The sequence below is a fragment of the Acromyrmex echinatior genome, chromosome 16 (assembly GCF_024713525.1).
Source record: "Acromyrmex echinatior isolate Ae372 chromosome 16, ASM2471352v2, whole genome shotgun sequence".
Lineage (NCBI taxonomy): Eukaryota > Metazoa > Arthropoda > Insecta > Hymenoptera > Formicidae > Acromyrmex > Acromyrmex echinatior.
Genome location: NC_141867.1, coordinates 9,492,233 through 9,509,987, shown reverse-complemented (window position 1 = coordinate 9,509,987; position 17,755 = coordinate 9,492,233). Strand labels below are relative to the sequence as shown.

The following is a 17,755-nucleotide window of genomic DNA, read 5'->3' as shown; positions in this document are numbered from 1 at the left end:
GAGCAGAAAGATTGTATCATAATAGATATCCATTTAGATGACATCCAAATGCAATGCAGATAAGAAGAATTTTATTACGAGAGCGAAAAAAAATCCATAAGACAAACCGCAAGCAAATTAATGCTGAAGATGACGTTAACGATCCGTGTATTAGCAGTACTAACAATGATAACTTGAATCTTCATATTTCGACTAGAGAACGTAATTTAGGAATTTCTTATGTCACTGTGGAGGATTTTACAAAGACATAAATTCCATCCTTATCACATCACCCAACAAAAAAAAATCACACGAAGTTAAATCAGAAGACCGTGGAAGCCGGTCTTCTAATATATCCATATCTCCCTATCCATCTTTCATGAAAGATGTTATTGAATTATTCCGTCACAATACGACGAGAATGGGGAGAATTCGCACTATCTTGCTGCTACCACATTTTTTATCGAGCAAGATCAATCTCTTCTAAAAGCTCAGACAATTTATTCTGCAAAAAAGAAAGATCAGTTTCCCCATTTAAATAGTTATAAAAAAAATATGGACCAATCAAATATCCATTTACAATTTCGCACCAAGTGTTTAAACTCCAACGATGTTGATTATCAACAGTTAAGTCGAGTGAAGATTGTATGTGGATCAGTAATGACAATTATGCCTGTTGAGTTATCCATTATTATGAAATGAAGCTTTATCATTGAAGAGAACATACTGGAAAAAAGTTGGATCTTCTCTTATCATTTGTAATGCCCAACGACAAAATTATTTTCTTAGCTTCATATCATTTTCACTTACATCTTGGGTTAAAGTGATGTGATAGGAATGGAATTTATGTCTTTATAAAATCCTCCACACAATGACATAAGAAATTCCTAAATTACGTTGCAATTCTCTAGTCGAAATATGATTCAAATTATCATTGCTAGCACTGCTAATATACGCAGATCGTTAACGTCATCTTCAGCATTAATTTGCTTGCGGTTTGTCTTATGGATTCTTCTTCGCTCTCGTAATAAAATTCTTCTTATCTGTATTGCATTTGGATGTCGTCTAAACGGATATCTACTATGATACAATCTTTCTGCTCTACAATAATTTCGTCCAGCTTCACCAAACACAAAAATAATATCAACGATTTCATTTGAACTGTAAGCGGCCATTTTGAAAAAAAGCTTTGAAAAAGTCTGCTAATGTAAAAAAATTGAAAGAAAAAGCTATACGAAAAAAAGAGAAAAGTTAAATCGTTCAATTGGGAAGAGTTGAACTCAATTCCGTGAGCTTGAGCGTATGTAAGCAATATGGAAACATACGCGCGTAAGAATCCCACTCATGGATAACACCATATTGTAATTTTCAAGCTCCATAACTCGGAAAGTATTCAATAAAATATAACTTTATTAAAATGTTTTGGAAAGCTCTCGAGATAAGCTACAAGAATATGTAATAAAAAATAGGGGTTTCCATTAAAAAAAACATTAATGACCTTGATCTGATTTTGACAAGGTCACTCAAGATCAAATCCATATTTCCATCATGTGTCCCCCTTCAAGCCATGCAAGTTTCGTTGGAAAAATTTTTCAATAAAATCATTGATTCGCGAAATAATCGATCATATCACTTAAAATGAAACATCCTGTATATATGTACATTATATACATTATATGTACATTATATACATACAGGGTGTTTGAAAATTAATGATAAATCTTTTGCATAGGGAATGGACTAAACTGAGAAGAAAAATCCTATACCAATTTGCAATTTTCGCAGTAATTAACTGATGTTAATTGCTAAAAATTGCCGAAAATTTGTCTTGAATAATTTTTACTCAAATACTATCAATTTTACAGAAAAACTGTAAGAGACAAAAATTGTTTATTTTCTTCTCATAGAGCTCCAAGAATTTTTTCAGAATGTTTTAATATCATATTTTCTCATGTTGGTAAAAATGAGAAAATGCAGTACTAAAAAATTGATAAAAAATTCGTGGAGTTTCATAGAAGTCTGTGCATTATTCTGTAGAAGAAAAAAAGTCATTTTTAATGGAGTAAATTGTTACACTATAATAATCTGACCCGATCGAAGTGTTACAACTTCCCCCAACCTTCCATTTTCAATTCGAAAAAATACACAGATCGAAAATCAGTATATATATATATATATATATATATATATATATATATATATACTAGTTTTCGATTTATGTATTTTTTCGATATATATTATAGATTATATATATATATATATATATATATATATCGATTCAAACAAAATGTATTATTATAATCAAATGTATATAAAAGAAATATAAAAATGGATAATCACATATCTGTAATTTATATATACAATAACATAGGTGATTTGTACAATGGAATATTTATTTTTAATAATGGAAATCAAGAAAATATACGTAGCGTCTTCTAAAGTTGAAATATGCTAAACAATAAGTGAAGTTATAGAGTATGATAAGAATCATACACAAAGGGTGCATTCAGAGAGACGCTATTCGCGCTATTTAGCGCTACAAACTGTTCAGCATAGCTATAGATAGCACTAACAAACACGATCGATGACGTTATAAATGGTAGCGTATTACGTCGCGTGCGCACAACTGCGCGCTATCAACGTTATTCCTTCCGAGGTAGTGTATTGGCAGCTTTAGCGTTTACAGATCCGTGAACAACCCTAGCGTAGCATTGGTAGCGTTTAACATTCGTCAAGGTTAGATTAATATTTGAGAGGATTCTGTTCTCGAGTGGCATCAAATCTCAAGTGGCATTTTCTCTCTTTAAAATTTCGTAGAATAAACGTACGTAACGTGTGAATTTCAAATTTTATCATGTAGTAAATGCAATCTAAATTTCGATATCTGCAATTGATAGCTTACTACTAGACTGGAGTGAACGTAATTCTTGCTTGTGTATCATCTTTAACTTTAAGTTTCTACAGAGTTTAACTTGTGTATTTCATTACAAATGTGAAAGTCAGAGGTATCTTGTTACTGGCGATTTTTAATTCCGTGTACGGAAAAAAGTTACTATTGCGGTATAGCGCGGCAGGATATTCCGCTGCAAATGTTTAAGATCCTTATTAGATGTAGATACGCTTCTTCTTAAATCGACAACGGATGCGTAAGGATTCTTCCTTTTATCTGATTAATTTACTCAGTGCTATTAATTTTTTGATCTAGTTTACATTGTTCACTCTGGCCTAGTGGCAAACCATCATAGAGATTGCAATTGAGATTGCGTTCTGTTATTCACAACAAGAAAATTAAAAATTTACGTTACATATACTTTACAAAACCCTAAAAATTTAAATTGCAGAGAATTTGATCGGTGATTGAAAACAGAATCCCCAACATTAACCACCTGTGGCAATTAAAAAACTAATTGTAACAACTTAGGCTGATTCCTGAAATATTAATGCATTATAAGAATGTAATAATTATGAGAGCTATTACACGCTACATAAAAATATTTGTAATATTTTTTCTAAAATGATAGTATGACAGTTAAGTCGCGCCATTATATTGGCCATTACTGGCAAGATTGTTGCATATTGCAGCAACTCTAACATATATATTTTGAACTATTTACAGCTATTGCAATGTGAGAGACATCGACAATTTAATTTCGCAAACTTTATATAACCACTACATATAATGTATTTAATTGTTTCCTTAAAAAGTTTTTAAGTCAAATGATTCATTAAAGAAATGTTATAAATATTTACATGGATATATGTATGTAAGTATTTTTGTAGAATTTTGAATGGAATGATTAAAATAATTGCATGATGATCAATGATATATATATGTACACACAAATCACGCTCGCGCACGAACGCACGCACGCACGCACGCACGCACGCACGCTCACATACAGAATGTTCCCAGGTTAAATCGCCAAACTTAAAATATGAATTCAGAATCTTAGAACAAATAAAAATTTTCCTTTGGACGTATGCTCCCAAACGCTTCGTTCAAGAGATATTTACTTCTTAGGGTGTTTTCAAATTCGCGTCCGCAAAGTACAATACGCCATATTTTTACGCTAAAACAAACAATTTTTCCCTTTTGCAAAATTGCGTCTGACAAGTAATTTTTGCAGGAGAGCAGGTTGAAGTTAACGAATGAGCGTTTCTGATTTATGTGGCGCTCATTCAGGGCCGGCGCGCGTTCCTCGTCCACTTGTCCATCTAATAAGCTTTGTTGAACGTTCTATTCTTTTAAATATTGTACAATTGCGTATGGTAGTTAAATATGTAGTAAATATGCACTAAATTTACATAATAGTCAAGATAATCAATAGGCTCTAAAGAAAAAATCTAAAAGATAATAAATAAAATGCCAATTTAAGCCAACACTGGTTTAAATTGGTTATTAATGTGTATTTTATACCATTTATTCCTAATGAATAGTATACGTTTCTACGGTCAAGGTTTTCTTCAGTATAAAGAAAATTAAAATATTAAATATGAATTACATAATGACAGAGCATACAAGTATAAACTATTAAAGTATAAAATACAAAAAACTGTGGTGGTAATGTCCGCGTTAATCTTGGTCAAATTAAAGTTTACTAAGTCAAATCTAAGTTTATTAAGTCAAATTACTAAGTTTAAAAAAGAAAGAGATTTTTTGTTTTGAATCGACCAATCAAAAGGAATTAAAAAATATTTAAAATTGCTAAAGTTGTCCGCAAAAAATATGATAAAATAAATTTACATGACTGTCAAGATTGAATTGTTTCTATAAGATTTTTTGTACGTGTTCCATTAGACTGTTCCATTTACTGTGTAATACAATTATAAATACTGTGTAATACAATTATAAATAAATTAAAAAGTTACTATAGATAATGATTAAAATCAAACTATAGTTCACTTACACGAAATTAAATTAAGAGTTATTAGACACGACATAACTATTTGGTAGACGGATGTAAAATGAAAATTGAGAGAAACAGAACATGTACTTACAAAGACGATAAGTATAAATAATAAATAAATATCAAAGGATAAACGATATAGATTGGAGGCATTACGTTTCTGAAAATAAATCTATATATAAAGAATCGAGAGAAAGTGTATTTTGTAGATTCAGGCCTAATTTTTGTTTTTTATTAGGTGTTGGAATTAATTCGTAGCGTTTTTAATGAAAGAATGTTATTTATTTCACATGAGCATTAAAAAATACATTAATGAAAGTACTTTTAAAACTTATAAATACTTTGTAAAACGCTACGAATTAATTCCAACACCTAATAATATGTATCATCTCTGATAATAATCTTATATAAAATTTGTTCTTTATCTAAATTATGAACATTATCCTAATCAAATTCATGAAATAAGTCGATGTTGTGTGATAACCGAATGTTGGGTCGTGTTTCTGTTAATGATTCTTATGTTTTTATGCACGTTTTAAGGAATCTGCTTGTTTATCCAACATACATGACGCATCACAATCCTTACAGTCAATCTTATATACATTAGATTAGGAAGATTGGGGTAGTACATCTTTGATAAATTTATTGAGATTATTTATGTCTCTATACGTATAACAAGTTTTAAGAAATTACTAATTTTATTAGAAATATTAGGAATAAATGGTATAGAGAAAAATTTTTTTATTATTGTTTTTTTATTATTGTTTTCTTCTTGAGTTGTCAATTGTCAGCAACAAAATCATTAATACAATTAAAAAGATCAAAATTTTGTGAAGTCTTTTTTTAATAGTTAAAAATATTAAATTTAGGAGGTAACCATTATTCAAAAAAATTTTTATAATTAAGTAAAAATTCTTTTTATGAAAACTTGGATGAGAAAGTAATAATACTCTATTGATCAAACCAATGATCGTGCCAACTTTTTGACAGAGTGGATGCCATGAGAAATAATTGAGAAAACGAGAATGTAAGTTTACGATACCAATCAAAAATAAGAATTTTTTCTTTTTTTTATCAAGCAAGAAATATAATGAGTTTCCACCAATTGTAAATTGTACTCTTGAGTGGGAAGAATTAAATTTAATAAGAATCCATCAATATGAACCATTATTATGTCAATCTATAACTAAAGCAATATCGTCAACATATCTTACATAAAGCAATGGTGTTACAGAAAGTTTATTTAACGAAACTGACTCTAAGTCCTGCATAACTATATCAGTAAGTATAGGAGATGGAAAGCCCATGAGTAAATCAAAGATTTGTCTGTAAAATTTGTCATTGAACATAAAAAAAAGTAGAATTCACAACTAATTTTGCTTTAAAAAATTCCGTTTTTGAGATGGCAGTATTTTTTTCAATAAGGTACTATCTATTAGATATTCCATCAAAAACTAGATCTATTGATTACTTAAAAAGTGTGATATTACGTCTAAAGATAAAAAAGAGACTTCAACAGGAATTGTTAATTTTGAAATTTTCTTAGTCAAAAAATAACTGTTAATTAACTGTAGATTTGCTGGTAGTAAACTCTTATTCATGATCTTATAGAAAAGATGTTAAATTATGGAGTGGACTTCCAACAGATGAAATTGACCCTCAACGGACATCCAATTTTGTGAATTTTAAGTAAACCGTAAGCTAGTGGTTAGATTGATATAGTAAAATTTAAATTATAATTATAATCCGAAAGATATTTAATAATAATTTTAATTCTGTAATAATTTTATTTACTGGATTACGTCTTAAATTTTCATAGGTATTAGAGTCTGCGAATAACAATTCCATTTTTAGTATATAATCATGTTTATCTAGTGCTACAACTATATTGCCTTTATTCGCTTGTGTGAAAATAATGTTGGATTGTTTTTTAATATAGTTGTGCCACAACTATTAATATTTTAAATAATTTTCTTTGTACTGAAGAGGACCTTGACCGTAAGTTGAAACGTATATGCTTTACTATTCATTTTGAATAAATGGTATAAAATATACACTAATAACCAGTGTTGATTCAAATTGGCATTTTATTTATTATCTTTTAGATTAAATAACAGTTTACTAATTAAGAGACAACGTAACCTTAAGTACCCAAAAATTGATTTATTTTAAGATAGTCATTAAAAATAAAGTAAAATATTTGAGTTACGATATTTTAAGAGTTTATTTACTCTTTATTATTTACAATAACAAATAAAGACTGAATTAGACATACATACAAAAGACTTGTTCAAAATTATTAATTATCAAAATGTCATAATACTTACATAATTAACTAAAATCTGAGTAATAATTGTATCGACGTCTTTAAGTTTATCAGAGATTTTTAAAACAAGTACCTACAGAGTCAAGAGAATTTAAAAAAATTCTAAATAATAGATAATCGTTTTGATACAAAAATTGAATAAAGATTTACATTTTTGAAATAAATTATTACTTAAAAATTATGCTTGATTGCAAATAATGTGGTTATAAAAATATTTAAAAAAATTTTTTTAGAGAATCGATAAACCATTTCTAAGATGTACGTACATCATTCTATTTAATTTGCACAGATTAAATCATTATGTTTAAGAAAATAAATATTTTTGAAAATCTTGTGTTATTTTCAATGTAAAATAAAAATGTAGAATAATGCGCGCGCGTATGTATAGTTGTTGCTCTGAAAAGAGCAGATTAAATGTAATTTATACATTTATAAGAAGTGCTCGAAGTACAAATCTCCCATTTGTATACAAGCATGGGCTCTGGACGAGACTTTGTTGAGTAAGTTGTTGCATTTCTGGTATAATACCTCCTATTGCACAATGAAATTGTTCTTCTAATTCTTCCAATGTTTCTATAGGATTTTTGTGAATAAATTCTTTTACATAATCCCACAGAAAGTAATCTAGAAGGTTCAGACATCCGATTTACATCCGATTTACGTTCCGATTTTTATTTTTATAAGGGTGATTTTGCTGGCCATGCGACAAGTCCACTTCTACCAATCCAAGAATTTGTGTGTTTAGATAACGTCTAATCCGCCTACTATAGTGAGGTGCTCCATCATGTTGAAACCAAATATTTTGCAAATATTCAACGGAAAATCTTCCAAAAAATCTGATAAATTATCTCATAAAAAATCAACATAATCGTCATCTCTTGTTCTGTTTGGAAGTACACATCGATTTATTTCATCTCCTATAATTCCGGCCCAAATATTTAATTTCCATCGAACTTGGAAGTACATACTTTTTCTCGGTTCTTTTTTGATTATTCGAATAATTTCTTCCTCTCCTCTACGCAAATCATTCGCATATTTCATCCACATCTAGTATTTGGACTATAGATATTTATGCTGCCTGTTTTGCGTAATCGAGTATCTAATAACCTTCGCATCTGGATGATGTCTTCTAATAACCTTCGCATCTGGATGACGTATATGCGAGTAAATTTCAGCATACCGTCTAGCGGCAAAAGTGGATTGTTGCATTGACCAAGAATGTGCAACCTATCGCAATTCGTTTACCTGTATAGACGTCATCCAGATACAAAGGTTATTAGAAAAGTAGATACTGGATTATGTAAAACAGGCAGCATAAACATTCATCGCTCAGATGCTGGCCGTGGACAAAATATGCAAATGATCGTAGAGGAAGAAATTATTCGAAGAATAATTGAGAAGAAGTATCGATCGATATCAAATCAAATGAATGTATCACTCTCAAAAGTCTACAGCATTTTAAAAAATGAAAACATGCATCCATTTTTCACTACCCTGCTTAAAAAATTTGATAAAAAACGCTAGAAATTTATAGAAATCTGATAGGAATCCTATATAATTTATCAGAATTTATCGTATCTATCGGACATTAAAATCATGACAGATGGAAAAGTTATAAATTTCTATCGTTTTACATCTTATATTAAATAAACGATAGAATACTTATCGGAGATCACAAGCTTCTCTATATGATCCTATCACATTATCTGATTTAATAAGAAATAACGAAAGAATGTTTATATGAATCAATACAATTTAATATTAATACGCCCCTATATTTTTTAATAACACAGATATTATAGAAAAATTATCGTATTCTATCGATACAATGTGTCACATAGGTCATTGCATTGTCTGAAATAATAAGAAATAAAAACGAAAGAATATTTATATTAACCTATATAATTTAATTTGAAAACGTCTCCTATACATTTGAATAAGACAGATATTACAGAAAAATTATTGTACTCAATCGTTGACAATATAATGTGTCACTTAGATCACTGCATTATATTAATTTAATAAGAAATACACAAAAAAATGTTTATATGAACTTATACAATTTAATCCAAAACCTATATGTTTGAATAAGACAAATATTATAGAAAAATTATTATATCTTATCGTTGGCAATATAATATGACATTCTTCAGATCATTGAACAATTATTTTAAGGATTTCAGCATACATAATAAAGTACTGTACAGTATATCATTTAATATATATCGTTAATATATCGTTTTATATTTTATTTAAACGATAGAGTAAGTAACTGTATACACAAGTTGCTTTGTCACATTATTTAATTTAATATAAAATAAGTGACAGGATGATTTATGCGAATCTATACAATTTAATCCGAAAATGACTCTATATGTTTAAATAAGTAGATGTTATAAAAAAGTTATTCCATCGTTGTTATATAATTAATTATTCATTTAAGTCATTGAGTAATTAATTATTTAATAATCTAAATGTCACATTATATTGCCAATTATACAATACGATAATTTTTCCATAAAATTTATCTTATTCTAACATATAGGGACATTCTGGATGAAATTATATAGTTTCTTATAAACATTATATCGTTTTTATTATATCTTAAATATCGTTTTTAATCGTAAATTTCGGATTACTTACCTGCTATATTGAATAAATTTTCTGTATTTGTCTATCGTTTTCGTCATATAGTATATATCATATTTAGATACCATTTTGAATCTATTTCTATCTTGTCATGTTGTATTAAAATTAATAATATGCTATCATGTTTTTAAATCGTAAATTTCAGATAACTCGTTTAAAGTACGTGACATATTTTCTTCATTTCTGTATCGTTTTTATTATTACAACTTAAATATCTGTTTTAATCAATTATTTTAGTCGTGTGTTTTATTAAAATTAATAATATTTTATCATATCTTTAAACATAAATTTCAGATTCTAAAATTTAAGATTAAATTTCAGATTCTAAAATTTACAAAGCAAAAACATGAAAGAATATTATTAATTTTGATAGAACATGGTCAGATAGAAATTGAAAACGATATTTGAGCTGACGAAAATGATACAGAAGTATAGAAACTCTATCAAATATTTTAGATAAAAGTAATCTGAAATTTACAATTCAATAACACGATAGGATGTTATTAATTATTAATTTTCATAAAACATCACTAGATAGAAATTGTTTAAAAACGATAATTAAGCTATATGAAAAGGATAGAGAAACATAGAAAATTTATATCAGGCAAGTAATCTAAAATTTGAAATTAAAAACGATACTTATGATAAACGTGATACAATGTTTATAAGAATCTATGTAATTTAATCCAGAAATGTCTCTATATCACATTGTCTCTACTATCACATGCTAAAATATTCAGACAAGCATGCAATTATAGCTCAGCACTTCACCGCTGCTTCCCAGAGGCCACCGAAGTGAGGTGCGGAAGGTGGATTGAAATGCCACCGGATTCCCTCTGTGGCCGCAGCATCCGCGATGTGGCTGCCGTTGGTGGAAGATTTGCGAACAAGCTCCCGTATCTGTCGGTCGGCGCCCACGAAGTTCGTGCCACAGTCGGAATAGATGACGAGCAGATTCCTCTCCTTGATGTGAACCGACGAAGCGCGGCCAGGAAAGCGTCCGTCGTGTAGTCGGACACGACCTCCAGATGCGTTGCCTTGGAACAGAGACACACGAAAATTGCGACAAAGGCCTTGTGGGACCGGTGCCCGCGCCCTCGGCTCGTGCGGATGAAAATTGGCCCGGCGTAGTCCATTCTGAGGAATAGACGTGCAGGAGTTACGCGTCCTTGAGGGAGGTTGCCCATCGGCGGCTATGGCGTGACCCCTCTCCATCTAGTGCAAGTGACGCACCGATGCAACTAGTGTTTCGTTGTGGCTCGTCCTCGAGGAATCCAGTACCGCAGTCGCAGCAGTCCCAGAGTCAATTGCACCCCTCCATGGAGTGCTCGGCGGTAACATGAAATTATTAAGAGGCGTGCGAGGTGTGAGTGCGGAATGATTGTTGGATGCCGCTCGTCCGGAGAGAGAATCGCGTGCTTTAGGCGACCTCCGATTCTCAGCACTCCTTGCTTGTCGATGAACGGACTCCAGGTCCGCAACTGGCTGCGAGATGGCATCGGGCGTTAATCCTTTGCGGCAGTGACCTCGCGTGGATAATGCAATGCCTGAACCGCTCGGATCCATCGTCCGAGTGCCGCGTCGATTTCGTCGGGTGTCAAGGTCGACATCAGACTCTCTTTTGTTGCTGGCGGTCTCCTTTGGTGCCGCCAATGCAAGCACCACGCTGACCCTCAGGAGCCGGTGAAGTGAGGAGAATCGGAGAAGGAGCTTCGGCTCCGTGACCACCCTTGACGTGATGGTGTGAGCGTGGGTGCGTTGCTCGAGTACTTCTTCCGATGGAATTTCAGGCTGAGCGGTAGGCCAAGTCGAGTCATCCGTGAGCAGCCAAGGGGGGCCTGACCACCAGAGCGGGTGATCTATGAGCTCTCCTGGTGTTATTCCCCGAGAAGCGCAGTCGGCAGGGTTGTCCTTCCCAGGAACATGATGCCATCGTCCTTCTGGAAGCGCTTCTTGGATCATGGACACGCGGTTGGCCACGTACGTCTTCCATCGAGAGGCGTGACCCTGGATCCAGTAGTGTGACCTTCGAATCGGACCAAAGAGTGACTGGAGCTGTGGACAGGCTTAAAATGGTACGTGTGTGCGCGACCAATTTTGTGAGCAAGGCGGCGGCACACAGCTCCAGTCGCGGCAAGGACACCGGCTTGATCGGAGCGACCTTACTCTTTGCTGCCAGCAGGAGAACTTTGACATCGTCAGTGCCGATGACACGAAGGTACACCACGGCCGCGTATCCTCGTTCGGATGCGTCGGCGAATCCGTGCAGTTCGATCTTAGTGTCCTTGGCGCCTGTGTTCAACCAGCGGTTGATTCTGAGCTGTTCAAGCCTTGGGAGTTCCTTCAGAAAACGGCTCCACTGGCAGGCGTCTGCTTGCGGGAGCGGGGCATCCCAGTCCAGCTTCTGCAACCATGCTGATTGCAGCAAGATTTTTGCGCGAATCACTACTGGTGTCAACCATCCGAGCGGGTCAAACAAGCGCGCGGTCTCCGAGAGAACTTTCCTCTTGGTGAAACTCTCAATGGTGCAGCCTTGAATTGAGAATGCGAAGGTATCGTCCACCGGGTGCCACTGCAAGCCCAGTGTTGCATGACCCTCGTGTTCCCACGACCGCGAATCCGCGAGACAATGATCCGACGGAATGCCGACAAGAATTTCCAGATGATTGGCTGCCCATTTTCTCAGCGGGAACCCGCCCGCCATGCACAGCTGACGGAGCTCGGATTGCTTCGCGATCGTCTCTTCTCTCGTGTGTGCTCCGGTCACAATGTCGTCGACGTAGCAGTCGTGTCTCAATACGGCGGAACCTCGCGGAAATTTCGCGTTTTCGTCATTGGCGAGCTGGCGAAGAGTACGGATAGCAAGAAACGGCGCGCACGACAGACCATATGTCACCGTATTCAATCGGTACTCGCAAACCGGATCGTTGAGTGAGTGACGCCAGAGAATGCGTTGATAATCTCTGTCTTCAGGTGCTACGAGGATTTGGCGGTACATTTTCTCGACGTCCGTCACGATTGCGTATCGGTGCCATCGCCATCGGGTTAGCACATCGGCGAGCGATGGCAACAAGTTAGCGCCGATCAATAGTTGAGAATTCAGTGACTTACCGGATCTTGTACTCTGAGATTCATTGAACACCACTCTGAGTTTGGTCGATGAGCTCGATTCTCGGAGCACTCCATGGTGAGGCAGGTAACATCTTGCCTGAGATTCCGATGACCTTGGTACTGCCTCCATGTGATGCAACTCCTCATATTCCTTCAGAAAGGCGCGGTACAGACTTCCGAATCGAGTTGCGGTCGCATCGTCGCTCCATGGCGGTGAGCAGTCGCTCGGCTGATTGGCGGGTGTCGCCGAGTGCTGCCGGCGGCGCGGCAAATAGCAGTCACACAATGTACCTCCTTGCAGCGGTGCGGCTGTGCGTCTGAGCAAAGAATTCCTTGCATCGTTGCTCGTCTGGCGTGATGGACACTGAGGCGGAAGGTTCCTTCTCTTGCTCCCAAGAACGTTGCACGAGCGCGGTCAGCTCGTGGTCGGCGGTGCACTGGAAAGAGCGGTGTGGAGTCGCTGGGAGATTCTCGCCGCAGTCTCCCGAGAGAATCCATCCGAGCAGAGTATGCTGAGCGACGGGAGTGTGTGGATCGCCTTTTCGAAGGCCTTCTTGCAGAATGATGGAGCACACTTCCGCGCCGAGCAGCATCTCGATGGGATCGGCGGCTGAGAATTGCGGATCGGCTAGCTGGAGACCTTCGATGTGAGGCCATGTAGTCTTATATGTCGTAGCCGCTCCTTGATATAACGAGAAACGTAGCAGGATGAAAGCAACAGCGGTGACTCGAGCTCCATTGATCCTGGAGGTGAGATTGAGAGACACCTTCCCGCGACAGGAACCCGAGGATGAGCTGCCGATGCCAAAGATTGAGATTGCCGCGCGAGATCGCGGTAGGCGCAAGCGCTGGATTAGCGCCTCGGAGGTCAAGGACACTTCTGATCCTTGATCGATCAGGACTCTAACCGGGTCCCCGTGACGATCGTCGACGGTGATTCTCGCGATAGCAAGCAGGACCTTGCACTCGTTGTCTTGGCGCACAGCGGTCAACACACTGGCGTCGGCGGGTTTCGCAGCGACGTACGCTTCGTGCAAGAGTGTGTGATGTCTCGCCTTGCACGAGAAGCACATCTTCGTTGACTGGCATTTCGCGACAGGGTGCGAACCGAGGCAATTATAGCATAGTCGATGTGTCTCGGCGACGGACTTTCGCTCGAGCGCGGATTTCGACTTAAATTGTTCGCACACCATTACGTTATGCCGACCTTTGCACAGGACGCAGCCGGGAGCGTCGGCCACTCGTTTGACGACGTGCGACTTCGCGGTTCGCAGTGGATCTCCAAGGACCTTAGTAACCCTTGGTTTGGCGGCCTTGAGAGTTAGCGTTCTCCTTGTGATGAAGTCCAACAACATGTCGTGGTTTGGCAAGTCCGTGGAATCGCTCGTGTGCGATTCCCACTCGAGACGCGTTTTTGGGCGCGAAAAGCTCGATGACTAGGTGATTCAAAAGGTCGAATCCATGTGAATCAATTGATCTCCCTATGCTTTCTTGGCCGTTCACGACACTGATCGCGGCGTTGTAGATGCGGCTAAGTTCCTCGGCGATATCGCTTTTCATTTTTTACACTGAGGTGAACGTGCAAAAATTGGAGCGCGACAACTCCCGTTTATTCTCGTAATGCTTGCAGAGCAGCGCCCACGCGCGCGAATAGTTGTCTCCGGTTACGGCCAGCGGGCGTATCAATGCCTCCGCGGATCCTTCCAAGCAATGCTTTAAGTGGTTAAATCTCTCTACGTTTGAGATAGACGGATTGTTGCCAACGATGGACAAGAATATATCCGGGAACGATGGCCAGTCTTCAAACGCGTCCGAAAACGATCGGATTTTTAAACGCGGCAGCGCCGACTTGGTAGAACAATCGATTCCCGATTCACTCGGAGGAGCTGTACTTGATTTCTCAGCCTTGAGCTTTGTCCGATAATCGTTCAGCATGCTGCGCTGTTGCACGTACGTGATTTCGGCGGAATCGGCAAATTGAGACGTGTTGTACTCACTCTGATCGAAGGCTTCCTTGTAATGTGCTCGAATAAGCTCGTGTTGTTTTTCAAATTTCGTCCACAGCTGGTCGAGAAGCGCTGAGCGGGTTTCGACAGCGTGGAGGGTGATGTTGGCCATCCCTATTTTCTTCAAATTGGTCACTGACCTGGTCATGCGACCGTGGATGTCACTCTGGGTGGTCAGCAAGGCGGTTATTTCGTCACTCATGATTTCACTTGCGAATTCTTCTCTCTCTGATTCTCTGGATAATACGCGCACTGAACGCGATAATATTCCCGAACGAACGATAAATTCGGCGAAGGTGAATCCGGCTCGAAGAACCAACAATGTTCGAGAGCGAGTCAGAGCGAAAGCGTTGACGTGAAATTTTAAAGTGATACGGCGTTTAGTTGTATTTCGCTTCAATTTAATAATATTCTTTGCGAATCAAACGCGGCGGTTTTCTAGCGGCGGAGCGTCTCCTTGGCAGTGCACTGATAGCGATACGTTGACTCAGAATGGTGGACAAACTAAGAGAGTTATTGCTTCTCGGTTTTGCCTTTTATGCTCTTTTGAGAACAAAGGCTTCCCTTTGCATTCGTCTATGAGATTTTTACACATTGAAAAATTTGAGGTGATCCTCTGTTTCGGGTGGCGATTGACGATTTCGAGCGCAACGGCCAAGCGGCACGCTATTGCCATGCGCGCCCGTTAAATCTGGATTCTTGATTGGGATGAACGCATATTACGCGTTTTGCGTCACGCGATCGCTCGTGCGCTGCGACCGATCCGAATTGGTTCGCCGTTATAGCGGTTGAGATCTGCGTACGTGCGACGTGCGGGTTAACTTATTGTTTTTTGACTTTATCGACGAGGTGATAGCCGAGTTTATGTTTTGGAAACTTCTAGGGACGCTTGAGATCCTTCTAGAAGCTTTCGATCCGTATGTCGCACGAACGCCAAATGTGAAAATTATGTACATGTTGGCCGTATCTCGAACAGTATTTAAACAATTTACTCGGGGACCGGAGATTAAGTTGTGCGGTTAAGGATGCGGTTCACTGGAAAGTACTGGATAATTTAAAGGAAGGGTAATTTTGAATCCGGTGCCAAAAAGATAGGCGAATCTACGTGGATCAGGCTTTGGAATGGTTTTGTAATTAGGAAACGTGAGATTGACCTCCAATTTACTTAGAGTGTAGACAGGTTCACGGGGTGAGTCTAACGGTTTGTCTTGGTCTAGCAATTGCGCAAGTTTTTGGAAATAGGGGAAAGGATTTTGATTTGAAATAAATCAAGCCGATTAACTTGGAACCTCAATCTCTTTTCTCTTTATCTTCGTCTGCCTTTGGTAGGCATGAAGGTAATGCAAAAGAAAAATAATAATATTGTTCCGGAGAACCGTCGTAAACGGAAGCCACGCTATTGGGAGCGACAGTCGTAACAGCTCTCTGGATACGAGAAAATTATGAATTCTCCGAGGAAGTGTTAACAAACGGGGGCCACGCTATTGGCAGCAACAGCCCCTCAGATATTCATATATGTATATATACTTGTATATGTACTTGTATGTAATAGATTTAGAGATTAGAGATTTAGAGGTTCCGTCGATAGATTCGATTTAATATTATCGTTTATTAAAAAAAAGGTAAATGCTATAAGTAAGACAATGCGAAAAAGAAAAGTGAGATTCTGATGAAGCGCGAGGATAGTTCTCACCTTAATAGTTAGTATAACTAACTGACTGACTGGGTGACTGATGAATTAATCGAGGATAGAAGAGGATAGGAAAAGAAGAGCAGTGCAGTGCAGTGAGGTTGTCTTTGACAGCTCCTTTTATATTCTGAAAGTGTGGGAGTGTCCTTTCAGAACCAATCGACACTCCTCAAAATTTGGTAGAACCTATTATACTCGCGCTTTCCTTGAGATAAGGCAACAATGCTCCGCGTAAGCCATACTCCCCACTCTACAAGTTTATTCTTAATAAGTAATGGTTGAGTTTTAACAATTTGTTGTAATAAAAATTCAGTTTTCCTTAATATCCTTTATGCGAGGCGAATTCACTACACTCATATGTTTAAAATTAATTTAACTTTATTAGAAAAAGAAAAAGGGAAAAAAAAGAGATTCGTTCTCGCATTCAGGAAGATTTCTATTTTACTGCTAATCGTTAAACTTAATTACTTAATTGTTAAACGCTAATATAATATACATTATTATTAATGTTAATGTACGCTTTTATATTTGTTATTTTATATGAGGGCTTCTTTGAGAAAGATCGTGTGATATTCTTAGACATTCTTTCTAGAATAACCTGTAGATAATTTTTATGACGCATAAAAGTATGTATAACGTGATCTATCTGTTAGTTTGAATGTTTAAATAAAGAAACTAAATATACCCTCTTATAAAAGAGAAACGGAATTTCCGGTTTCGAAATAAAGATAAAATAGGGAAATCTAACGATAAGATAAAAGTAAAGTATAAATCGTATATCTATGAAGAATATTTATAAAGAATAAGAAGATTTTATCGGTATGTAACAGCTCTAATTTTTAAAATTAAGAGTTCCGTCTGACATCAATTTGTCAATGAAGAATTGAATTTGCTGTTGAAAAATTCTCAAATTTTTTTCTGTCGAACTTGTTTCAAACCATTGAAAAGTTGAAGAACGCAAGCGAGGCAGTGCGCGAAATGAGAGAAGGTTGATAAAAAATGTGTTTTAAAAAAAAATTCAATTTTTTTTGTTAAAAACATGTTTTTAATGTTTTATATATGTTTTAAACAACTTTAGAAAAATTCA

At 36.5% G+C, this 17,755-nt stretch overlaps 1 protein-coding gene across 6 annotated transcripts in view; it reads left to right on the top strand.

Annotated features, from left to right (window-relative positions):
• The first annotated feature begins 2,567 nt into the window (after positions 1-2,567).
• LOC105154619 (uncharacterized) overlaps positions 2,568-17,755 on the top strand; it is an 84,224-nt gene continuing 69,036 nt past the window's right edge. The window contains exons 1-4 of one of the 6 annotated variants that reach the window (XR_015547731.1): positions 2,683-2,803; positions 3,321-5,913; positions 6,121-6,167; positions 6,498-6,588. Coding sequence is in view for 1 of the 6 variants with exons in the window: in XM_087414498.1 (XP_087270624.1) it covers positions 3,738-3,743 (6 nt within the window). In the remaining 5 variants the exon portion in view is untranslated. Of the gene's footprint in view, positions 2,804-3,320; positions 6,365-6,497; positions 6,589-17,755 lie in introns of those variants that run through there. The other 5 variants (XR_015547729.1, XR_015547730.1, XR_015547728.1 and 2 more) reach the window with 5 other exon arrangements.